General features: G+C 44.6%; 1 protein-coding gene across 4 annotated transcripts in view; it reads right to left on the bottom strand.

Annotated features, from left to right (window-relative positions):
• JAK1 (Janus kinase 1) overlaps window positions 1-25,596 on the bottom strand; it is a 139,151-nt gene that overhangs the window by 15,725 nt on the left and 97,830 nt on the right. For all 4 annotated transcript variants that reach the window (XM_029227833.1, XM_029227834.1, XM_029227836.1 and 1 more), the window contains exons 5-12: window positions 24,828-24,981; window positions 21,423-21,586; window positions 18,967-19,309; window positions 17,194-17,379; window positions 13,030-13,187; window positions 11,041-11,164; window positions 8,323-8,509; window positions 678-784 (exon numbers count right to left, since the gene is read on the bottom strand). In XM_029227833.1, the coding sequence (XP_029083666.1) occupies window positions 678-784; window positions 8,323-8,509; window positions 11,041-11,164; window positions 13,030-13,187; window positions 17,194-17,379; window positions 18,967-19,309; window positions 21,423-21,586; window positions 24,828-24,981 (1,423 nt within the window). The remainder of the gene's footprint in view (window positions 1-677; window positions 785-8,322; window positions 8,510-11,040; window positions 11,165-13,029; window positions 13,188-17,193; window positions 17,380-18,966; window positions 19,310-21,422; window positions 21,587-24,827; window positions 24,982-25,596) is intronic.

The following is a 25,596-nucleotide window of genomic DNA, read 5'->3' as shown; positions in this document are numbered from 1 at the left end:
CCCTGCGTGTGGCTCTGTGTAAGGGGCTGGGGAGGGGGATGCAGAACGGGAAGTGGGGGTTCCATGGGCCTCACACCCTAGCAAGGCCCAAGGGCAGCTACGACAGAAACTGGGCCTGCCTAAGGCTGCAGACTCTGGGCAAAGGCCTCCCAAGGCTGGGACACTGGTCTGAGGGATCTGATTCTCAAGACAGTTCTCCTCCAGGGTGCATCTCCTGCTCCCTCACTGTGCTCTGTGTGCCCCCAGCTTTGCTCCTTCTGCAAACGTCATCAGAAAGCCCAGGACTGAAATTCAGAAGTGCTTTTTCACACAGCATGTTTTGGGACAATGAGGGTCATCAGCCCATACTCCCCTGTGGAGACCTGTCAGCATTCCCACCAAGTTCTCCAGCTACTTCTACCTGCAGAAGACCAGGCATGGAAGGTCCCTATTACCCTAGATAGCCCTGCAAAGCTTGATTAACCCAGCTCTTTCAAGGAGAAAGCAAGCCTCTAGGGCGCATCAGCAAGGCCGGGTTGGACAGCAGGGAACTGGCTGACCAGCTTTACCTATCAAGCGGAAGTCTTGCTCTTCTTCCACCAGGGTCTCCCCAAACCCGACTTCATCCTCCCCACATTCCCCAGGCTTTTCTGCTGTGGAAAGGCAGGACCAGGGCTGGACCTGCAGCAGTGACTCACCTGCATAATATCTTTCTTGAGGATCCGATCAAAACTCAGCTGGCTCATGGGGTAGACAGGCTGCCACTCCTGGGCTTTCTTGGTGGCCACCAGCAGATTGGAGATTTCTATGGAAGAGAGAGGAGAAGTCTGAGCAGAGCAGCGAAGGTCTAAGGTCCCAGTTGGCCAACATCTGCTGGGCCATGGGCTTGCTGAATACATACTTGTGCATTTGTTGGTTCAGTCATTCAACAAATATTTACTAAGTACTTGATTCCCACCCTCCAGGAGCTCACAGGCTAATAACAGAGCCAATACGAAACAAATAATCAACCAATCAAAATCTGTGCAGCTATTCTTAAAGGGCAGGTACAGGCACTCCAGGGTTGACACAGCAGGATCTGTCCTGGTAAAAGAGGTCAGGGGAGGAAACGGAAACTCCAAGAATGTAGGGCCTGTGTCCATCTTATTTCCTGCTCTACCTCCACAGCCTGGTACACAGTATGCACTCAATAAATACTTGTTAAATGTGTAAATGAATAATCAGGGTGTGGGCTGAAGGATGAGAGCTAAGGATGGAGGAAGCACTTTGGGAGTGACAGGAACCAAAATTGGGGGGTGAAAAACACAAGTTTTGTGAGGAACAGGGCGGGTGACCCCAAAAGAAGGTCACGCCTGAGCGTCTCTGGGCTCCCAGCAGCACCTGACAACAAGGAGGCACTTACTAAATCCTGGGTGAATGTACAGATTTTGAGCAGACCATCCCCCAGATTCTACTGATTCAAACAGCAAACCAAACCCATTACAAAATGTGCCGAGCAGAGTCAGCACAGGTGGCTAACGGAATTTATAATCCACGGAAGCTGCCTTCCCTCCATGGAGCCACTGCAAGCTCCAAGGTTATCGTGAGGGAAGAAAGCACCTTCCACATTCGAACTAGTAGTGCGAGTATTCTAGGAGCCCCTGAAGGTTTTTATGTGTTCATTCACTAGCTGCGAGTACCGGGTCCCTACAGTGAGCCAAGTGACTCAAATTCTCACTACCCTGCAAGGCAGGGTTTTTCTTTTGTTATTTCAGCTCATATTTTCTGACTGCTTTCTCTGTGCCAGGCACTGTCCTAAAGAGCTTTATACACATCAGCTCCTTTGTCCTTATGACAATCCTATGAGATACATAGTATACTTATCCCCTTTTATAGATCAGAAAACAGATTCAGAGCCATTAAACCATTTGCCCACAGTCAGGCTTAGGATTCATGCTGCATTCAGGACTGGCTCCAGTCTCTTACCTCCACAGACAGCATGCCTGGCCCCAGTGGGGGGTACAAATCTGGGAGCCAAAAACTGGTTCCGATACAGACTCCCTTGTTATCATATCCTGATACTCCCTTTTTCAGAGTCTCCTCTCCTTCATTCTGTTATCCTGACTCCACCCTGTTACCTGGGTAAAATCAGGTTCAAACAGGCAACTCAGGACTGCCCTGATGGAGAAAAGACATCAAGAAAGGGCCACTTGAATGGTGCCCTCAAGGAAGGGTCTGGGCAATAGAGCCATCGAGGAAATCAGGAGGATGGCAACAGGAACCATTCATGGGCTGATTATTTGCATGGCCACTTCAGGAAACATGGCACTAGGGTCAACTGTGTGAGCAGGGAAAGCTGTTAAACCTCCATGGAATCTGTTTCCTCACTAGAAAAATGGCGGACACAGTCATGCCCCTTGTTGGGTTGCTGTGAGGGATAAACGAGATGACACACATGAAGGGCTTACTTCAATCCCTGGTGTGAGGTGACTGCCCCATAACCAGCAGCCACTGTGACTATGACCAGTGTTACATTTGTTAGCACCGTCATCCTTGCTGTACCAGCTGGTTCCTGAAGCCTTGGCAATAATCTACAGCAGTCTTCAGTGTCAGAGCTGGACAGTGCAGAAATCAAGCTTCAAGCTTGACTCCATGAATGAGGACATGAGAGGATCAGTGGCGACTGGTCAGTAGGTCCTGTGGGCCCCTATCTCCTTCTTAACATGGTCACCCTCAGATTTGGAGAGCAGCAGTGGGGCTGGGCAATGCACAAGAGATGTGGACTTTCTTGACTGTCACACCCACTCTGAGTGACCACCTCCTTTTTATTTATTCCATGAGGAGTTTCTTGGTTGCATTTTCAAGTGTGAAACCCAGGTTGGGGTCTGGCCATCAGAAGCCTGTGCTCAGAAGGGCCGAGGCACTGAGGAACCCAAAATGGCATTCTCTTTAGTTTTCATGATTTCACCACTTCTCTAATTTGCAGGCGGCAGAGGGAAGACAGAGGGCTTCTGAGGGCCTATGTGAAAAAGCCGCACACACAGGGCTTAGTCTAGCTCTCCCATCCACAGCACCCTTATCCCCAGGGTCAGGAGAACTGACCCCCACCCCAGAGTCTTGGGCTTGATGACTGCACCTGTAACTTTGCAGAGTGTTATGCAGGGGAAAGAGTTGGGGTCAGAAGACGTGAGTTCAAATCCCCATGCTTCCTCTAACTACCTAAGTGATCTTGGATAAGTATAATGGATAACAACATACTCTGGTTTGTTCTGAGGATTAAATAACTTAAAACATGAAAGAACGTCAAACGGTGCCTGGCAAATTTAAGAATTACTCACGTGATAGTAGCCATCATCATCATTATTAGTTACTGCTACTCTTTTTTTCTTTTTCTTTTTGTTGTTTTTTTTTACTGCTACTTTTATTGTAACTTCTAGTGATACTACCATCTGTGTGGTTTTGAACAAGTCAGTGAACATCTCTGATCCTTAGTTTCCTCATTTTTATAACAGCTGCAAAGAGCTACTGTACAGATTTTTTTTAATGCAAATATGCACATAAACTGCTTGGGACTGGCAGGTACCCACCAATATGGTAGCTACTGCTGTAATTATTCACTCAACAGACATTAGTGAGCACCCATTCTGTGCTGGGCACTGCACTTCCCATGAATCATCGTGGTGAGACCCAGATCCTGTCTTAAGAGTTTATAATCAAAGTGGAGAGACAAACACTGAACACATTCAGTGCAGAGTTCCAGGAGCCTCAACAGAAGCCGTGAGAAGGGTTCAGTTCTGTTTCTGTGCTTCTCCCACCACAGCCACTGGTTTCCAGCTCTGGGCCAGCAGGGGTGGCATCTATACCAGAAACCTCCCCAGCTAATCCCAGCATAGAAATCACATCCCTGCCTCCGAACTGCCACTACCTTCCCGCTTCCTGTGGCTGCTGTTCTCCATTTCCTAAGCCTCACCCAGAGCCCACTAATCCCTAGGAAAGTGAAAACCGCCTCTAATATCTGGAAGGATAGATTATGTGAGTAATTGGGGCTGTTGGGCTCTAAGGTTATAGTGCACTCCGAGGTCTCACAGCCAAGTGGCAGATGTGTTTTTACCTTTGCAGAATATCTTCAAGCACAAAAACAAAGGCTGCAGTTACTCCCCAAGGCTGGCAGGAAACCCTATATGAGCAACAAGAACACAGAGTCTTTCCTCTTTCACCAGGTTCAGTGACAGTGTCTTACTGGGAGACCAAAAAGTGATTCAAACATCAAGCACCCAGGCCCCTTTTTGTGCTGGTGTTGCTTCTTCTGCCCACCCCTGTCATAAAGACTCACAGATGCATTGTGTAATAAGACAGACTGCTCAGAGTATCTTCGACCACACTTGCTACGGCCTCAGGAACAACTGTGCTGCCCTTTCCTTGAGGCCTGACTCCTTCTAAGGGAAGGACCTGACATATGGAGGGCAGTAGCTTGTGGCAGAGAAACATCAAAAAAACCCGCCAGTATTCAAGGGATCTGACACTGGGAGAAGACCTGGCACTCAAACCCCTTTGACCTTGGCTTTCAATGAGGCCCACTTCACTTCTCCAGGCCTCAGTTTTCTCTTCTATAAGACGGGACTCTTGATCAGGTGACCCCTACGTGTCCTTCCAGTTCTCACATTCTAAGAGGTGATGAATCCACCTGCCGGACATCAATGACACTGTTGGTGGGGCTTAAAAAAGAGCAGCCAATCACTGGGGAATTCTACCAAACATACAAAGAAGAACTTATACTGATCCTTCTCAAACTCTTCCGAAAGACTGAAGAGGAGGGAACACTCCCAAAGTCATTCTATGAAGCCACCATCACCCTGATACCAAAACCAGACAAAGACACCACCAAAAAAGAAATTACAGGCCATTACCTTTGATGAATATAGATGCAAAAATCCTCAACAAAATACTAGCAAATGTAATCCAGCAACACATAAAAAGGATCACACCCTATGATCAAGTTGGACTCATCCCAGGGTGACAAGAATGGTTCAACAAACACAAATCAATCTATGTGATACACCACATTAACAAAAGAAAAGACAAAAACCACATGATCATCTCAACAGACACAGAAAAAGCATCTGATAAAATTCAATCTCCATTCATGATAAAAACTCTTACCAAAATGGGTACAGAGGGAACATATCTCAGCATAATAAAAGCTACTTATGACAGACCCACAGCCAATATAATACTCAACGGTGAAAAGCTGAACACCTTCTTGCTAAAATCTGGAACAAGACAAGGATGCCCACTCTCACCACTTCTATTCAACATAGTACTGGAAGTCCTAACCACAGCAATCAGACAAGAAAAAGAAATAAAACGTATCCAACTTGGAAGGTAAGAGGTAAAACTGTCATTATATGCAGAAAACCTGAAAGACTCCACACAAAAACTACTAGAACTGATAAACAAATTCAGCAAGGTAGCAGTATACAAGATAAATATACAGAAATTGGTTGCACTTCTTTACACTAACAATGAAATATCAGAAAGGGAAAGTTAAAAAACAATCCCGTTTAAAATCACATTAAAAAAAATACTTAGGAATAAACCTGAACAAGGAGGTGAAAGACTTACACACTGAGAACTATAAAACATTGATAAAGGAAACTGAAGATGATTCAAAAAAATGGAAAGATATCCCATGCTCTTGGATTGGAAGAATTAATATTGCTAAAATGGCCATACTACCCAAAACAATCTACAGATTCAATGCAATCCCTATGAAATTACCCATGACATTTTTCACACAACTAGAACAAATAATCCTAAAATTTATATGGAACCACAAAAGACCCAGAATTGCTAAAGCAATCCTGAGGAAAAAGAAGAAGGTGGAGGCATAACCCTCTCATACTTCAGACAATACTACAAAGCTACAGTAATCAAAACAGCACAGTACTGGCACAAAAACAGACATATGGATCAATGGAACAGAATAAACAACCCAGATGTAAACCCAGACACCTATGGACAATTAATCTCTGACAAAGGAGGCAAGAATATACAATGGGGAAAAGACAGTCTCTTCAGCAAAGTGGTGTTGGGAAAGCTGGACAGCCACATATAAATCAATGAAGTTAAAACACTCCCTCACACCATACATAAAAATAAACTCAAAATGGCTTAAAGACTTAAATATAAGACACAACACCATAAAACTCCTAGAAGAGAACATGGGCAAAACATTCTCTGACATAAATCATACCAATGTTTTCTTAGGTCAGTCAACCAAGGCAATAGAAATAAAAGCGAAAATAAACAAATAGGACCTAGTCAAACCTATAAGCTTTTGTACAGCAAATGAAACCATAAACAAAATGAAAATACAACCTACAGACTGGGAGAAAATATTTGCAAATGATGCAACCAACAAGGGCTTAATTTCCAAAATATATATAAACAGTTCTTACCACTCAGTAACAACAGAAAACCCAATCAAAAAATAGGCAGAAGACCGAAATAGACATTTCTCCAAAGAAGACACACAGGTGGCCAATAAGCACATTAAGAGATGCTCAACATCATTAATTATTAGAGAAATGCAAATCAAACTACAATGAGGTATCACTTCACACCAGTCAGAATGGCTATCATCAAAAAGTAATAATACAAATAATAAATGCTGGAGAAAGTGTGAAAAAAAGGGAACCCTCCTACACTGTTGGTGGGAATGTAAATGCTGCAGCCACTATGGAAAACAGTACGAAGATTCCTAAAAAATCCAAAAACAGAGTTATCACATGATCCAGCAATCCCACTCCTGGCACATATCCAGAGAGAACTCTAATCTGAAAAGATACACACACCCCCAATGTTCACAGCAGCACTATTTACAATAGCCAAGAAATGGAAGCAACCTAAATGTCCACTGACAGCGGAATAAAGAAGATGTGATATATACACACACACACAATACATACACACACATACACAATGGAATATTACTCAGCCATAAACAAAGAAAGAAATAATGCCATTTGCAGCAATGTGGATGAACTTAGAGATTATCATACTAAGTGAAGTCAGACAGAGAAAGAGAAAAATCATATGATACCACTTATATACGGAATCTAAAAAAATGATACAAATGAACTTATTTACAAAACAGAAACAGACTCACAGACGTAGAAAACAAACTTCTGGTTACCAAAAAGGAAAGGGAGTGCAGGGAGGGATAAATTAAGTTTGGGATTAGCAAATACAAACTACTACATACAAAATAGATAAACAAGGTCCTACTGTATATCACAGGGAACTATACTCAATCTCTTGTAATAAACTATAATGGAAAAGAATCTGAAAATATATATATGTACGTGTGTGTGTGTGTGTATATATATATGAGAATCACTTTGCTGTACACCAGAAACTAACACAACACCATAAATCAACTATACTTCAATTTAAAAAAAAAGAGCAGCCAAGTTCCTCGCCAAGTTCCTCACCTCTCCTATCCAATTTACTCTGTGATCCACCCATGGCTCCCCACTGCCTGCATGATAAAGTCCCAGCTCCTTGGCATGGCATCCAAGGCCTCCCATGGTCCCAAATCTCTGCTCTCTCAGTCTCCCCTTTCCCTTCTTTCTAACTTCACTGAACACATTAGTCCTCTAGAACCTTTCTGCAGCCCCTGCTTTGGCCTGCTGCTTTGCCCTGCACATGCGTGCTGGGAATGCCCTTATCTAACTGGCCACCTCCTGTTCACTGTCCAACATTTGGCTCAAGATCCACCTCCTCTGTGTAGCCTTCCACGCTATGTGACTCAGGGATCTTGACCATCTCCTTCTCTGCAACCCCAGGGTCTAATATGTGTGTGTGTGTGCATGTTGATTTAAACACCCATCACACGCTACAGTGGCCTCATTTACCTGTAACATTTTCTGTATTAGGCTAGAAACCCTTGGGGCGCAGAGACTGAGTCTCATGCATTTCTGACTCTATGCACCTAACATAGTTCTTGGCCCACAGAAGATGTGCCAGGATCATCTCTCAGACAGGTAAACCACTGACGGCAACTTAAGACATTTTATCAAAAGGAAGAAAGAAGTAAATTTCTGCTTACTAATCCTAAACATGCCTCTTTCGGCAGCTTAATTAAGATACTGAGAAAAGGTGTATGTCTTTTCTATAGAAAATGCTGACACCTGAGGAGTGGGATGTGCGTCAGAGACAGACTTGTAACAAAACTTAATGAAAAACACCTAGAAACTGTGGGGGAAAGACCACTTTCTTCAAAGCACCCAGCATCTTTTGTTTGATCTGGGTCTCAGAGCATCACGAGGGGATGCAGCCTGGCTCTGGCTTGAAGAGACTGACCTCGGGGCTTGGGCTGGCAGCAGCGCTTCAGCACAAAGCTGATGTTGTCCGTGCGCAGGATCTGCTTCTTCAGGTGGCTCATGAGGTCTCCAAGGCTGGGGAAGCTTCGGTCTGAGCCATGCAGGCTGTAGCGGCCCTTCTGCACCTCAATCTGAAAGTTCTTGAACTGCTTCTGGACACCCAGCAACTGCCATTCAAGAAAATAATCAGAAAGGATTTGTTTTAAAAAGGGCTCAAGCAAATCTCTCATGGGTATGTATGATGTTAACAACAGGAGAAGCTGGGTAGAGGGCATACAGAAACTCTGTACTATCTCTGTAATGTTTCGTAAAACTAAAATTATTCCCTAATAAAAAAGCTTATTATAAGTAAATGAAATAATAACTAATAAAGGAGATCCAGGAGAAGGCACTGATAAAAGGGAGTTAACACCAAGGAGACAACCTGACAGCAGTGATTTCTACAAGAGAATCACTTCATTTTGGCACTTAAGATGAACTTCATGAAAACACCAACCTCATAGGACTGCTGCTAAGATTATATGGCAGGGCCCGTGTAAAAACGTTAGTAAACACTTTTATAAAGGTTAGCACATATTATGCATGAAATAATAAGTACTACAGAAAAATTTATCCAGGAACTCCCTCAAACTGAGCTCTTCCAAGAACCTCCTGGGAGGTGGCAGACAGCTGTCTGGTCTGGTTTCCGAGCTGTATGGTGCCCCATAGAGGAAGTATAAGCAGAAGTTTTCCTTCATGACAACTTCTGTACAAAGGGAACTATTTTAGTATTTTAGTGGTTAAGAATGAAGGCCAGGGGCTTCCCTGGTGGCGCAGTGGTTGAGAGTCTGCCTGCCGATGCAGGGGACACAGGTTCGTGCCCCGGTCTGGGAAGATCCCACATGCCACGGAGCGGCTAGGCCCGTGAGCCATGGCCGCTGAGCCTGCGTGTCCAGAGCCTGTGCTCCGCAACAGGAGAGGCCACAACAGTGAGAGGCCCGCGTACCGCAAAAAAAAAAAGAATGAGGGCCAGAAAGATCTACTCATGCTGTAAACTAGGACAAGATATTTAAAATCTTAATGCTTCAGCTTCTTCATCTGTTCAATGGGGATAATACAACCTTATCTCATGGGGCTAGTGTAAGGCTTAAATGAGAATATACAGGAAAAGAGCTTAGCACAGTGTCTGGTGAGCTAAAATAAATAGTAGGAGTAATCCTATCTATGGCTCCTGTTTTCCCCAGGTAATCTGATACCAGGTAGACTATGTTACTGAATCACTGACATTCTCAGTACAGCACAGGTCAATTCCACCTCAAAAGGTGGTTGGGCCGTCTCATGCTCACATCTGTGATAAAAATATTAAATTTCCTCCAAAGACTGATGGAACGCAGAAGAAAGGGATCCTGCCAAGGCAACAGGCCTGCCAAGTGCTGAGCCACTGCACCCGTTATCAGCCACAAGGCTGAGCTGTACAGGAGCACCCCAGGCGAGCAGTGGCCCCTACAGACTTCACCTATGACTCCTGGCAGCACTGAGTTCCTTCTGCCATTTCCTCTTCCACTCTTGACTGAGTCCAGCCCCAGAGATTCTCTAGTACTTTTCCTTCCAGCATCTGAGGTCTGCAATATGCTAACATGCTGACTCTCATCTTGCAGCCCCTCCCCTGCCCCAATTCTCCTAGTTCATGGTGAACCCACACAACACTACTGTATTTATTTGGACTCATTCTGTAAAACTCTTGTCTTTTAAAATAGCCCAGGACTTCCCTGGTGGCGCAGTGGTTAGGAACCCACCTGCCAATGCAGGTGACACAGGTTCGATCCCTGGTCTGGGAAGATCCCACATGCTGCAGAGCAACTAGGCCCGTGTGCCACAACTACTGAGCCTGTGCTCTACAACCCGCGAGCCACAGCTACCGATTCCACGTGCCACAATTACGGAAGCCCGCAGGCCTAGAGCCTGTGCTCCACAATAAGAGAAGCCACCACAATGAGAAGCCCGCGCACCACAGCGAAGAACAGCCCCCGCTCACCACAACTGGAGAGGGTCCGCACGCAGCAGCGAAGACCCAATGCAGCCAAAATAAATAAATAAATAAACTGACTGATTAATTAAAAAAAATAGTCCATTTCTTGTGTTTTAAAAAATTACATGAATAACAAAGCACTGTGGTCTAGTGAGGTCAAGTTTGCAATTTGGCTTCAGGATTTCTCTCACATCATTCCCAGCTTCCAACCACACCTGAGTCACTAACAGACATCTTGTCAAAACACATGTCAGTAATTTGTCTGTTAAAATGTCTGCACCTACCATCTGGGGACAACTGTGTTAGGCCAGGTTGCCAACAGGCCTCATTGGTGCTAGTCTGTACCAGTGAATGCCCAGACACAGCTCTGGGTCTGTGATGGTCCTGGCACCGAGTGTTTTGTGTGAGCTGGTTTTCTGGTCGTGTTCCACCTTCCAGAGCACAGGGACCCCTGCCATGGGTCCCTTTCAGGAAGAAAGAAAGGGCCATAAGGATGAAAGGGTATGGGGTATGGCTGCCTGGGAAGGGGCTCCTTTTGAGGCGCAGGCTGTCCCTGTCAGAACAGCCGGGGATTTTCTCAGAGCCCCAGGCTTTTCTACCCCCATCCCCCAAGGGTGGTCCTCCTGGATGAGAGGTTGCACTGACACCCTGTGGCCACATGGGTTGGCCCCAGCCACTGTCTTGACTGACCTCAGACTTTTCAAAGCAAGTGACGGTCATGAGGATGTTGTCGAAGTCGGTGCAGCTCCACCGCAGCACGTACATTCCCTCCTCGCTTCCTTCTTGCCGCAACTTATGGATGGCATATTCTGTGCTACAGGGAGAGAGGCAAAGAGAGAAAGCTCACCCCAAACAGAAGCACTCTAAACCCCATGGGATGTCCACTTCCTTGAGCTGCCTCAAGTCTGACGGCCGCTCACAGTACCTGTCCTGGGTCCTACCGTCGTCTCTGATATGAGACAGAGAGCTTGTCTCATATGCTTGTCCCTGACTTCCCCACACACGCCGCTTCCACTCTAGCCAGAAGAGCTCCCCCCAAGGCTGAGGATGCTGAGCTGCCCGTGATGCAGTGGTAGGAGTCTCTGCCCCCATCCCAGGCAGCACAACTAGAACAGAAGCCTCAGGATAGCATGGACTTGGAGTTGTTCTGTTTATTGCTGCATCCCCAATAACCAGAGCATGCCTGGCTCACAGTTCTCAATAAATAAGTGAACAACTGAATAATAAACACTGAATAAAGAAATCAAGGATCAGAAAGCTGTGAGTAGAGAGCCTGCCTATCCTATACTCCCGTGTCCCCAGGACTAACAAGTCCGGCACACAGAGGGCAATGAGCAAACAGCTGCTAAATAAACCCACATATGAGGTTACTACACCCAGTGAGTTCTGCTCATTGAGTGTTGGTAAAAGAGGGCTGTGTGGTCAGCACATGTTAGAGAATGGCAGAGACCAATGGCTCCCTGGTGGTTGGGCAGTGAGGGTAGGCAGACAAGAAACAAACGGACACGTACATAAACTTAATATGTCAGGAGGTAATAAACGCCACTGAAGACAAATAGAGCAGAGTGAAGGAGTCAGGGAGTGCGGGGAGCAGAGGGGGAAGAGGTGTCGTTGTTTTATATAAGGTGCTTGGGGAAGACTTTACCAGTTAGGTGGTATCTGAGTGACACCTGAAGGAAGTGGTGACTGCTGAAATTCTGGAGGGAGGGTTTTCCAGACCAAGGGGAAAAGCAAGTGCCAAGGCCCTGAAGCCTAACTATAGTTGGCATATTTGAGGGACATGCTTTATTATAAAGCTCAACCCTTGCTCTGCAATTCCTTGGTGTGTCTGTCTCCCTGTGAGTCTGTGAGCCTCTTCAGGCCAGGGACCACACCACTGACAAACTGCCTGTCCACAAGGCAACTGGGATCAGGAAGAAGGTGGGAACCGCTTCATGTGAAAGGTGGCTGACGAGATACTTCCACAGACACATTTCGGTCTGGAAGAGAGACTCCGAAGAAACACAGCAGCTGTTTTCCTGTGCCTAAAGGATGGTCACATGCAAGAGGAAGCAAACTGAATCCCTGTTGCTTCAAAAGGCGGAACTCAGATGAGTAGACAGAGTTACAGGGAGGCAGACTTCAACTCCCTATGAGGAAGGTACACATGTCTGTAACTGTCAGAGCTATAAGCTACTTGCTGCCAAGTGAAGCACTAAGTACCCCATCACCGGAGGTGTTTGAGATGCAGGTGGGACGAGATACCCAGCAAAGCCCCTCCCAACTCTAAGGCTTGGTCACCTTCACTGGGCCTTCTGGCACTGGAGGACACGCTGACTCGGGATTCTGTTACTACACCGTCTGCTGTCAAGACCTGTGCCCTGTCTTTCTTGAATCACCCAGAGCGTCTGGCACAGTAAGGGGCTAGGAAGTGTAGCACTCCTTGGTCAGCTGTGGAGAAGTGAGGGGTTCAACTATGAGGACACCCAAGGAAGGGAGAAGAAGTGAGGGGCTGCTGCAAGGACCAAGGTAAGAAATGACAGGAAGGCCTGACCAGGACAGCAGGGATGGAAAAGGGCACCAAGTAAGTATTCAGCGTAAATGCCTGATGATGCCCATGCCTGAGAAGGACACGCTCCCCATCACTAACACGTGGGTTCTTTTCACACCAAAGGCAACTGAAAATGTTTTTGAACCAACCAGATTGGACCGTGACAGCCATTCTGTATGTTGTGGACGATCAACGGGGGAGCCACGTCGGTGCAGAGGTAATGATGGGCATCTGCTGTGAGCCGGAAGTAGCCGTCCACGAGGGACACAAAGGACAAGGCCTCCTCGTGGGAAGAGAGCTTCAGTTCCTGGCGAGAGAGTAGAAATGCCCATGGTTACATCACGTGCCTGCCATCTTAAGCAGCTGACTCTCTGGGGAGGTACAGAGTGAGAAGATATTCAACACAATGAAGAATGTACAACCCCAAAGGGAAGCTCTTTTTTTTTTTTTTTTTAATTCTTTTCTTTTTTTTTTAAACCCCACATTTGTTTATTTATTTTTTTGGCTGTCTTGGGTCTTCGTTTCTGTGCAAGGGCTTTCTCTAGCTGTGGCAAGCGGGGGCCACTCTTCATCATGGTGCACGGGCCTCTCACTATCGCAGCCTCTCTTGTTGCGGAGCATAGGCTCCAGACGCGCAGGCTCAGTAGTTGTGGCTCATGGGCCTAGCTGCTCCGTGGCATGTGGGATCTTCCCAGACCAGGGCTCGAACCCGTGTCCCCTGCATTGGCGGGCAGATTCTCAACCACTGTGCCACCAGGGAAGCCCGGGAAGCTCTTTTTGTCGATAGTAACTGCACTCCTTGCAGTTACATATAACTCTGTTCACCACACTCTTTCATCTCTTACCTCAAAACTTTTATCAGATTGAGAAACAGTGTGTGGGGGGGTGCACGGGCAGCTGTGGCAGGCAGGAGACTGTGGAGAAGCTGCCACCCGGTCCAGATGGAAGAGGAGGCCTGAATCAAGGTGGCAGAGGTATAAAAGTAGAGGTGGGGGGGAACATAATGTGCAGATGGCACCCTGGTCCTGGCACTACACATTATTCCTAGTTACAGAAAAAGAAACAGGGGCACAGGGGTTTCATCTCAACCAGAGTTGGTCTAGAAGGTGAAACTCCTGGATTTTAGTCCAGGAACGGTCCCAGACACAATGATAAGGTTTCTAGATTAAATCCAGGAACCTTTGAGGGTCTGGAGAAGGCACAGAGTCTTACTCAAAGTGGGAGAGGCAAAGGTAAAAGAAGAGGAGGGAGGGAGTTTCCATGGAAGGAAGAAAAACGCCTGGAGGTGAAGACAGGTGGGGTTTTGCCTTGATCTTACAACCCTGAGCAGAGATGACCATGTGAGAGGAGCTGCGGGGTCAACCAGGAACATCTGATGAAGGAAGGTTTGTAAAGCCATGATTTAGAGCTTTGTCTCACAAGAATATTAACAAACACCTGAGCCTTCAGAGAAGGGTAAAATGACACTTGAGTATATGACTCTTTCCTTTAGCACTGGAGAAAAAAGAGGCTGGTGGCAGAGAAAAGCAGACAGAGACAAGAAGACCAGTGAAGGGGGGAGGGGTGGATATACGCAACCAGACAGAATGGAGGTAAGGGGCTTAATGCGAGTTAGCTATGATGCCAAAGGAAGGGTGCTTTGCGGTTGTGAGACAAGGAGGCCAAGGGAGGGCAGGGAGGGCTACCATAGGGATGGCGGTTCAGGAAGGAGGCTCTGTGCTAAGTGTGCTTCCTTTTGGGTGTGACCTGGCATCTCCCTGCAGAGCCCCAAAGAGCAAACTCAAGACGGTATGGCTTGGGCAGCCCTTCACACAGTCACATACAAACAAAAGTACGTAAGCACTTAAGTTCTCTGAAAGCAGAAGCCTGAATAGAAAGGGGAGATGTCAAGAAGATGCAGAGAGAAGAGATAAATCAAGATATGATCTGATAACATGGCAGCATCATGCTCTCCTGAAAGACCAGCAACCAAAGTACTGCTTGGAAATGCCATGGCTGGGAAGGGATGGAGGAGTGAGATAAGTAAGAAAAAGCATCACACAGTGTTAACCCACAGGTTCAGGAGCCAGCTTATCTGGGTTCAAATCTCCGTATCTCTACTTGCTATTACATTTAAGCATATATAATCATCATTTTTATTCGTCAAAAATTGTCAAATATTGGCAATTTCAAGTAATTTAATGTAATAGCTGTATGACCTTGGACAAGTTACTTAACTTCTTTGTGCCTCAGTTTCCTCCTCTGTAAAATGGGAATAACAATATACCCACCTCATAGGGTCAATATGAAAATGAAAAGAGTTGGTATTCGTAAAGCTTTAAGGTAGGAAATACCTGGCACACAGCAGGGCTAGTATTTGTAAAGGAAAACAAGGTAACGAGGAGATCAGGTATCGATTTCTTCTTGCCTTCCCCCTGCTCTCTGCACAGCACTGTAGCTGGGCACAGAGCTGCCAGCCCCTGTGCCAGGGTGAGCACTGACTTAGACGACAGGTGCCCCATCTGGGTGCCAGACTTGACTCTGTCAGCCAGGACAGATGGGGCAGGCTCACAAAGCTCGCATCAGCTGGCTGCAGTTCCTCCTCCCCTGCCACGCATCTCCAAGGTTTGGCCATGTTGGACAGCCAGACCACAAATGGGCCAACCTCTCCCTCACTACAGAGTCCCTGGGGAAGAGAACACCGTGGAAACCAAAGCAGTGCAGGCTGGAGCTGCCCCTGTGCAAGCTCCTACACCTCTCCCTAAGTCTCAGATTCCCCCCTGGAAGTGGAGCCAAAATCCTGATATCTTAAGGTCTTTGTAAGGACTAAATAAGATACTGCAGACACATCATATAACATGACTTAAGATCTATAATATGCTGAATAAATAGCATTTATTTTTATTTTCTCCCTCCCACCATTTTCCATCTCTCCACTAACATCTATACGGGCTCTTCTACATCCTTCACGTTTTTACTACAGTTTTCTAATGAAATCAATGTATCTTTATTGTTTAAAAAAATGGGGAGGATGGGGAGAATTAAAAATTAAAATCACTCATAATCCCATCATAAACAAATAGTTGTTAATATCTGATTATTTTTCTAAGAGCATGTGTATGTATATGCATAAATTTTTTAAACAAAATTGGTTCCATTCTACCAATAGTTTTATATTCTGCTTTCTTCTATTTACGAAGCATTTTTCCGGATTTTTTTTTAGTTCAGCAATTCGTTTACATAATATTCTACTACTCAGATGAGTTGTGTTTTATTCTCTCGTTTTCCTATTATCATATATGCAGGTTAGTTTCAGTATTTTGACATTGTAAATACTGCTGGGATAAACATTCTCATTCATAGACCACTGCCTGCATCTCTCATTGTTTCTAGAAGACAGGTCCTCACTTCCTAAGGAGGGATTATATAGATAGTTTCAAGGCTTTTAACACATGTTTACCAAATTGCTTTCCCAAATGGTATATCAAAAAGACTAGTTACTCTAGATGTAAAAGAATGACCATCTGTCCTAAACCATATCACCAGATTCTTTCCCAGTACTGAGTGTTACGATTTTGACAAAGTATTTGCAAATTTTTAGGCAAAACATGGTATTTCCCTAGATGACTACCTTCACTGCATGGAGGAGCACCGTGTCTCACCCACCTGTCCTCCCCATGTGACGTCAGCTGTGACTTCCCCAACACAAACATGTTTATTCTGGCAGGACTCCCACTTCCCCTGCCAAACTGGGGAAGTGACTTCCCCTGCCTGTCTAGATCACGTCCTCAAGTGATACCAAAAAAAGAGGAAGAGAGGTTGAACACCCCTTCCTCTGTCCGAGAGTCACTTGGCTGTGCTTGACACCATGATGAGGACTGTCATTGTGGCCAGAGCCACCGGCTGGACAGTCTGCTCAAGTGCAAAGTGGGGCTTCCCACCGACCTCATTCCAGATGACCCACACAACTCAGCAGAGAGGCTGTGCAGGAGCCCTTGGGAGAAAATGCTGACACTCAGTGATGTGGATCTTCAAATCCACTAACTTTTGTGAACTAAATATTGATGCTGAAATATCTTTGGGAAGACAGCAAATCCTGAAGCAGATACACATTTGAAGACCAAAGAAAGGCACTAGAATGTACCCAAGTAACTTAAAAACAGACATTGATAATGTCAATGTCAGCAACAGGGACTTTCTGGCTTAAATAAGATGATCATAAGATTTTCTCTTTGGGACAGGAACCCTGAAGAACACATGCTGCATAAGTGTCCTCAGCAAAGTCTCCCTCCCAACACCAGACCCAGGCCGAACCACTTCTGAAGCAAACTTACCATTTTTTTGTTGTCCTGCTTATTAATGCTGACCACAGACTCCTTGATTACAATGTGAGTGATCTCAGGGAAGTAAGAAAAATTGTTCCACTCTTCCCGGATTTTATTTTTCTCCTCATCCTTCTTGTGTTTATTGTCCAGTTTTTTCCGTTTCAGTTTATTTTTTTCCTTTTCAACAGGAACAACCTGATAAGATACATAAAAGTGAAGTCAGCTTTCTCATTTTCTGTTGGTATTTCTCATTTTCTCCTGGCAAACCAACAGAAGGCCTGAAGCTGAGGAGGAGAAAGCCAGCGTGCCTGGATTGACAGAGGAACTGGGAGAGTTAGCACCCATGAGCCTATTTGGGTCCCCATGGGCCTATTGGTCCCATCAGGGATGCCTGGGATCCTACACCTGGAAGAGATCTTAATGAACACACTGACTAAACTCTTTACATAATCTATAATGTGCAAGCAAACTCAGGAACGGAAATAACTGCTCACTAACACGCATCTACAATCAGGTCCCCCCATTTGAACATAGGCTTTCTCCTTTTACAATCTATCACTGATTGTCTTGACTTTATAGCCATATTCAAGTTGGAATTTTCAAGAGAAGGTATGAATCCCATGCTTGGATAACCTAGGGAGTCATACATGTCTGCACAAGCTTACGTATTTTGTGTAGCAAAGTCTTGGAGACTAAAAATCTGGGATAAGATCCTGCTTCTGCCAGTTACTTAGTTAGGTCATCTCTTTGCGCCTCCATTTCCTCATCCATAATCAGAGATCTTACATCTTCACAAGGCTCTTGGAGCAGTAGGTAAGTTCTTATTAACACAGTACCCACACTACACAGAAAACACTTGATAAGTGTTTGGCACTGTTATTTTAGCATGAAAATAAAATAGGAGTAGAAAGTAAATCTCACCTTTACTTCAATATTATTATTATTTACAATAATAATGATGATGGTAATAGCAGCTATAATAATTTGTTGAACATTTATCATATGCCAAGCTCTGTGCTAAACGACATTCAGTTCTCTCAACACTATGAGGTAATACACTAAGTATCGCCATTTTATAGATGAATAATATGTGGCTGATATATGTGAAGTAACCCTCCCAAGGCCATGTGAGTATAAACAGTGGAGCTAGGATTTGAACCACATCTATTTAGATTTAAAACCCATGCTTTTAAACCACTCTGCTCTATTGCCTCATCCAACAAACACTTCAAAAAGAAGCTCCAAACTGCAAGAAAAATTACTCTATTTCACAGAACCAGAGGGCTAAATTCAATTCTTGGCATAATCACTATTAGTTAGTTATGACCTTGGGCAAGCTTCTTAACTTGTCTGTGCCTCTGTGTTCATCTATAAAATAGGGAAAATGGTAGTATCTCTCATAGATTTGTTTTAAGGAAAAATGGTAGTATCTCTCATAGATTTGTTTTAAGGAATAATTGAGTTAATACACGTAAAATGCTTAGAAAAGTACTTGGTACATGGTAAGCACTTGGTACATGTCTGCTGTTATTACTATATTATTACATATTGTATATGTTGTTATTATATTTCTGTTTCCCTACAGAACTCAATAAATATTTATTTTAGATCTACTGCTACATGGATACAATAAAAGATGAATGATACATGGTCTCTAGTCCATGAAATAAACTCAGCTGACAGGGGTGATGAACATGCAAAGAGATAATCCCAACAGAATACACGGAACACACCATGTGACACAGGATGCTCTGTTCTGATCAGCCACCTGTCAGCACTTACATTTGGTTTCTGCCTCCACTGGATTCCAAGATTTCCAGTCACCATCACTTCATAGCAGAGAATGTTTCCATTATCATTCGGATGGAACCGATTCATCTCATTTTCTGATGAAATCAGTAGCATGGAAGTCTCAAATATTTCAGCACCATAATGTTTTGTCAAAGTTTCCAAGGTAGCCAGGTATTTCACCTTCAGGTCATGTGTGGACACACTGCTGTCACAAATGGTCTTGTTGTTAAACTCCTTTAGGAAATCCTTGAAAACATTATTTATCCGCATCCTGGTGAGAAGGTTCCTCTGTCTGATGGACTTATTCAATGTTTCTGGAATATATCGCTTGTAGCTGAAAGTAAAAAAAAAAAAAAAAGTCTCTTTTTCATGTATAGGTTAGCAGAATAGTGCAGAAACAAACCCAAGTCTATAAATCTTCCTTCCCTGTGTTGCCAAATGAGAAAGAAGGGTCTACTCCCAGAGGGTCTTAGATGGAGTAAAACTCTGAGGATGATAATCGTAAGGAGATTGAGGTGAACAGGGACTGAAAGAAAAGAGAAAAGTACATGTTCCACAGATTTTACTGAAATGGGAAATTCCTACAGGAATCATCAGATTTTCTGGGTCACAAAGGCAGGCAGCAAAATGCACTTATCTGTATTTTTGTTTGCTAGTGTCACTGTTCCCGTGCACACTGGTGCTCACATAAACACAGTTACTAAGATTCAGCATCAGTTAGAAAGCCATCTGGAAGGTGTCAAGAGTGATGGAAGATGTTTTGTATGCTCTACTTGCCTACCTATTTTACAGTTTTCCTATAAAGATCAAAAACTACTTTTATAAGAAATGGGAAAAACCCATAAAAGCTGATTAAATACAAAAGATTTAGTGTTTGCCATGTGCAAATGTCTCAGATATATTAAATGGATCAACAAGTAAACTGAAAGATTAGTTACCCATCCAGGTGCTAATGAGAGAGTATCTATGACTAACAGAATCTCAGCAAACGGATATACTGCTAGAACAGGAGCCAGCTTTAAGAAGAGTATGTACACCAAAGAAAAAGAGAACAAGTCCACTGGGGGTCAAAGTGGGGAGACCCGTCGGCCTGTTACTCCCAGGCCTGAAAAAGCACCTGGCACAGGGAAATCCCTGCCGCACAGCTGGTTTCACAACCGTGGAAAACTGTGGAGTTTGAAATTTATCCCCAACAAATATTGTAATTTTTTAGATTACTGTAATAGAGAGGAAAATCAGAGGAGAGTTATCATTTTTTACTTTAGCCTCATGAAAAAATAAAGAGGAGGTGCCCAGAGCAAAAGCCACAGAAAACAGAGAAAGTAGCAGAACAGCATATGTCTTATCAGTCCCTCCATTTCTGAGGAGCAACTTGTGATCTGCTCCAGACTCTGGTCAAGGGCAAGGAGATACAAGAAGTAACCTTATGAGGAGATCCATGCCACCTATCACAAATAACACCACTATAAATAATTCCCTCTTCAAAATGAGACTGTCTTATGACAATCACAATAGCTCACTGATTTAAAAATTATATTTCCAGACTTCCCTGGTGGTCCAGTGGCTAAGAGTTTGCACTTCCACTGCAGGGGGCACAGGTTTGATCCCTGGTGGGGGAACTAAGATCCCGCATGCGGCACAGTGCGGTCAAAAAAATAAAATAAATTAAAAATTATATTTCATAGATGGGTGGGAGTTATGCAGATTGAATATTCCTTCACAAAGACTTGATCACAAATGATAATTTTAAGTAAATACAGTTTTCTTAAGGTAACAGTTGATCGTGCTTCACATCAGAATTAATGGCTCTCTAGTGAACTAGTTCTGGCTGGGAACGAAAGCAGCTGCCTGTAGAACTATACTGAGAAGGATTTTAGGACAGATCCAGCACAAAAGGAAAAAGTTCAGTGATAGATGGCAATGCCCAGCATGGGCAGAGAGGAAGGGGGAGGGCATGCAGGCCACTCATTTGACTGGCACCCCAGCTCAGAACTGTCACCCTAGTACAAATTTCTGAGGTCATCAGCCAACATTCAAAATCAGGACACAGTTGTAATTGTGCTACCTTTCATAAGTATTCTAAAAATGAGTTGCACTCTGCAGAGAGCAGTAGTCAGCCAAAAGCTGGCAGTAGTTAAACTGAGATATATGAGGGGCTTCCCTGGTGGCGCAGCGGTTGAGAGTCCGCCTGCCGATGCAGGGGACGCGGGTTCGTGCCCCGGTTCGGGAGGATCCCACATGCCGCGGAGCGGCTGGGCCCATGAGCCATGGCGGCTGAGCCTGCGCGTCCAGAGCCTGTGCTCCGCGGCGGGAGAGGCCACAGCAGTGAGAGGCCCGCGTACCGCAAAAAAAACAAAAAACAAAAAACAAAAAACCCGAGATGTATGAAAACATACAAAAATAACACCATCCCCACAATCAATTCTTTAGCCAGCAGGAAGGTTTACCTGATGTCCTTGGGAAGTTCTGGCAACTGCATCTTCTTCATCATGGCATAGTGGGAGATGGCCAGGACGGCCATTCCCAGACACTCGTTCTCAATATCATGCCCATCCTGCTCCGTCTTGGGGTCTCGAATGGGAGCCAGGCATTTGACCAAATCATACTGTCCCTTTGGAGCAGAGGTGAGAAGAAATGAACCACCACTTAAGTTTCAAGAGTCCACTCATGTTTCTGATCTTGAGAGGAAGGTTCCCCACACAGGGAGGTGCTACCCAATAAGCAGTACAGCAATGAGACTAACGAGATTTAGAGTTTCTCTGGCACCAAAGTTCTTTCTCAACAGCTGGGCATGAAGGGGCTTGGGAAAGGTCTCCCCAGGTTAATTCATTCGTTTAATAAATACTCACTGCGCACTATGCTGGGTGCTGGTGAACAGTATGAACACATGAAGCCCTTCTGTGGGGCTTCCTATGTAAGCGATGATGAAAAGCAGCATGTACTAGGCTTGGGCTGCACCAGGGCATGGGATGTGACAGCTGTCTGGGGTTTGATTATTTGTTAACTCCACAACAAACCGGTGTATAAATGACAGAGCACCACACACCCTTCTGATGTAGATATACAGAAAGGAGAAGGAATCCAGATTCTACACTGCATCATTACCACACGTAAGTTTTTTCAACATCTGCTGTTCAAGTTTCCAGTAGTGGAATGTATCACCAAAATACACCCCCTCACTCATTGAGGCACGCCACATTCCACGAGCCAATGAGGGCTGCTAGGTCCCCTTTATTAAGCCCTAAACTGAGTGCCAGGCACTGTGCGAGGTTCCTCTCATTTACTATTTCACTTATTCTTTACAACAGCCCTATGAGGGGGATGCTAACATCATCATCTCTGCCTAACAGCTGAGAAATCTAAGGCACCAAAAGGTTAAATAACTTCATTCACTCACTTGGTAATCATTGATTAACAAGAACCAATTACGGGCCAGATGTTATTCTAGGTGCTAGGGATACAGCAGTTAACCAAACCACATCGCTGACCTTACGGAGATTTCCAGGAAAGAAAGAAGAACAAACAAACAAAAATATATAACATCAAGTAGTTACCAAAACCAAAGTCAAGTAGAAAGAATACTGTGGGAGCTGGGGACCTAGTGAGTGGTGGGGTAGAGGGTCAGACCAGATGTGACTGCAGGGCTACAGCTCTGCAACACTGTGCTACAGTCAAACTCAGTCTTTAAAGCTCACCGACTGGAAGTGTACACAGCTCTTAGGATTGGGACCTCGTTAGCCTTTCTCCAGCTCAAAAAGAGGCAGACATGAAGTATGGGGGTGGTATTCCTATATAAGGAAGACACTCACTTTCCCTGAAGCAACTTTAGTTTAGTGGGTTTTGGACGGAGGGCTCTAACTGCTGCAGTTCCCCCTTTTCCCCAAGATAGGACTTCTTGTTTCTCTCAGTAAGAAAAGGACACTGATCACTTCTTCAAACTACCAAGGACCAACAACAATCATCTCCACCAGCAATGTGCAAAGAGCAGAACAAAATCTGAAACCATTTTGTCTGGCTGTGATTTTCTGTCAATATCACTGTACAACTACCTCAAGTAACTCATTCCTGAAGCTCTGAAAAGTCAGGTTCTAATGTAATACTTACTCTTGAAGTATGGTGCACTCTTTTTTTTTACACTTCCTCTCCCAAAAAAGTAAAAGAATCAATCTCAGAAATGAATATATGTAAAACTGGGAGACTGAATTCAAAAAGACCAATCTGAAAATGGCCAGTTCACTTATTTTTTCCACACAGTATCTGCCCAGGGCTGTGCCCTGTCCCATTTCTCTACTGTCTCTGAGTCCTCAGGTATATTAAGGAACGTGGATAGTGTGCAATCAACAACTAAAGCTGTACAAGAGAATACAACTGTGACACATAACCCACACGTGTAAAAGCACATCCTAAGGAAATAATAAACAGAACACATATTTAGACGTATGTATGAGGCTGTTTTGTAACAGTGATAGCATAACAGGGGAAAAAAATCAAGAAAAACCAAACGCGTTCAGAAACAAGGATTAGTTAAATAAAGGCTGACTTCTCCTCTGGATTCCAGTCTCACGCTCGATTTCCTAGCCGAATCTCCACTTGTGTATCTCACAGGTGTCCCCAAAAGAGAGCTCCCAATTCCCACCCCTTCTCCAGCCTGCTGCTCCCAGTCTCCCTATGCAGGGAATCACTCCGTTATCTACCAAACACTGCCCAAAATAAATCTCAAAATTCTCTTTGATTCTTCAAATATCCTCACCTTCCACATCCAACTCATAAGCAAATCATATCAAATCCATCTCCAAAATTAATCGCAGAATCACCCATTTTTCTCCAACTCTACTGCCACTACACTGGTGCTACTGGCATCTAAGGAGAGGAGGCCAGGGGTGTGGATAAATATTCCACAATCCCTTACAACAAAGAATTAACCAGCCCAAAGTGTCAGTAGTGCTGCTTCTGAAAAGCTTTGCTCTACTCCTCCCTTAGAATTGCAGACACTTTTTTATTCTTCAAAGTTCAGTATAAATGCCACCTCTTTAGAGGGATCCTCTCTGATCACGCTATTTAAATTAGGTCTCCCCATTCAAACCTCCCTCCCCATATGCTCTATGACAAAGGCCTTTTTCTTCATAGCACTTTTCACAATTTCTTGTGTATTATCTATGTATCATTTTATCTGCTTGTTTTGTTTGTCCAACTCGATTATATGTCTGGTGCTTGCAGAGACCACGTCTGTCTTGTTCACCACAGTTTCTGCAGCACCTTAGCAAAAAGTACACAGGCACTCAGAACAATAACATATTTTCAAAAACTACATAGTGCATAATACATATCTGCATGATAAAATCAGGAAGCACATATACAAAAATGTTAGTTATCTCAGGGTAATGTAATTTAGGTGACTTAACCTCTCTTTCTGGCTTTCTTCTAGTGTCTTATTGTTCTACCCTGCCACCAGTGTGACTCAGAGTGGCCACCTCCTTCCTCTCTGTGACTGCTGAGAAGTACCTTTGTGATTAGCCCTGCTGAACTACACCTTCCCTCACTTATAGCTCCCCTCTGCTCTCTGCACAGGAGGCACTGTAGACACAAACTGAAATGGTAGGAGGGGGGAAAAAGAAAGGAATGGGGAAGAAGTAAAGCCCAAAAAGCCCACAAGTGGGATAAACAGCCGGTTGGATGCTGAACTGCCTTCCCCCTCCTCACCTGGGGCAAGTCCAGGGTTGGTGAGAACTACCCATGGAACAGGCCATAAAGCATCTTAGCTGCCACCATGGTCGGCTGCGCCAGGGAATCTGACCCCTACCATGTCTTACCCACCCCACAAACTCCAGGCTTTCCCGGGCCCAACATCTTACCTGAGCAAACAGATACTCCAATGAGCTGGCGTCAAGGAGAGGGGTTGCATCTGGAACTTTTTTTTTCTCGTAGCTATTCTTCTGCTTCTTTGGAGAATGCCGCCATACTGACTGCTCGTTATCATTGGTCCCGTGCCAGTTGGTGAAATAGAACCTGTAAGGCAGGAAGATGCATGTTAACTGTGGGAAAGGGGACCTTGGCATGCGTGGGAGAGGCATCCTGGTTCTACCCAGAGCGATCAGTGCCAGAGGTTAAACTTCCCTGAGAAGTAAACAAACAGACCTTCCATCTGTGTAGCGCTTCACTGTTTATAAGGTCCTTTTCTTTTCATTCTTACAAGCACTCTGTGAAGAGCATACTGCCAGAACCTCATCTATGACTCAGGGAGATAAAGTGACTTCCTTAAAATCACAAAGTAATTTCCACTCCGTCTTCCTAGATAGGAAAACACTGCTGTCTAGAACTAGATGCTAGCCCAGCAACTCCCTCCACTGTTAGTAACGCCAGCCTGCCTTGAATCCAAGACCTATTTCACAGTTTAACATTTCTGAAATCTAGTTTCATCATACAGTCAAGACATACCGTTAATGTAGCAGTGTTTCCTAATTCTCAGATGGCTGTTACTGACACTTTTTATCCTACAATGAACAAAGTTTTAAAACAGAAGAAATATACAAACACTACTACAAGCATCAGCTGCAGTGCCCTGAACTAATAAATGCTTCATATACATTATGCGATTTAATGCTTACAGCAACTGTACAAGGT

Source organism: Monodon monoceros, unplaced genomic scaffold (assembly GCF_005190385.1).
Source record: "Monodon monoceros isolate NGI ecotype Baffin Bay Population unplaced genomic scaffold, NGI_Narwhal_1 Super_Scaffold_18, whole genome shotgun sequence".
Taxonomy (NCBI): Eukaryota; Metazoa; Chordata; class Mammalia; order Artiodactyla; family Monodontidae; genus Monodon; species Monodon monoceros.
The sequence above is the reverse complement of the archived record's forward strand: the minus strand, read 5'-3'. Positions and strand labels throughout refer to the sequence as shown.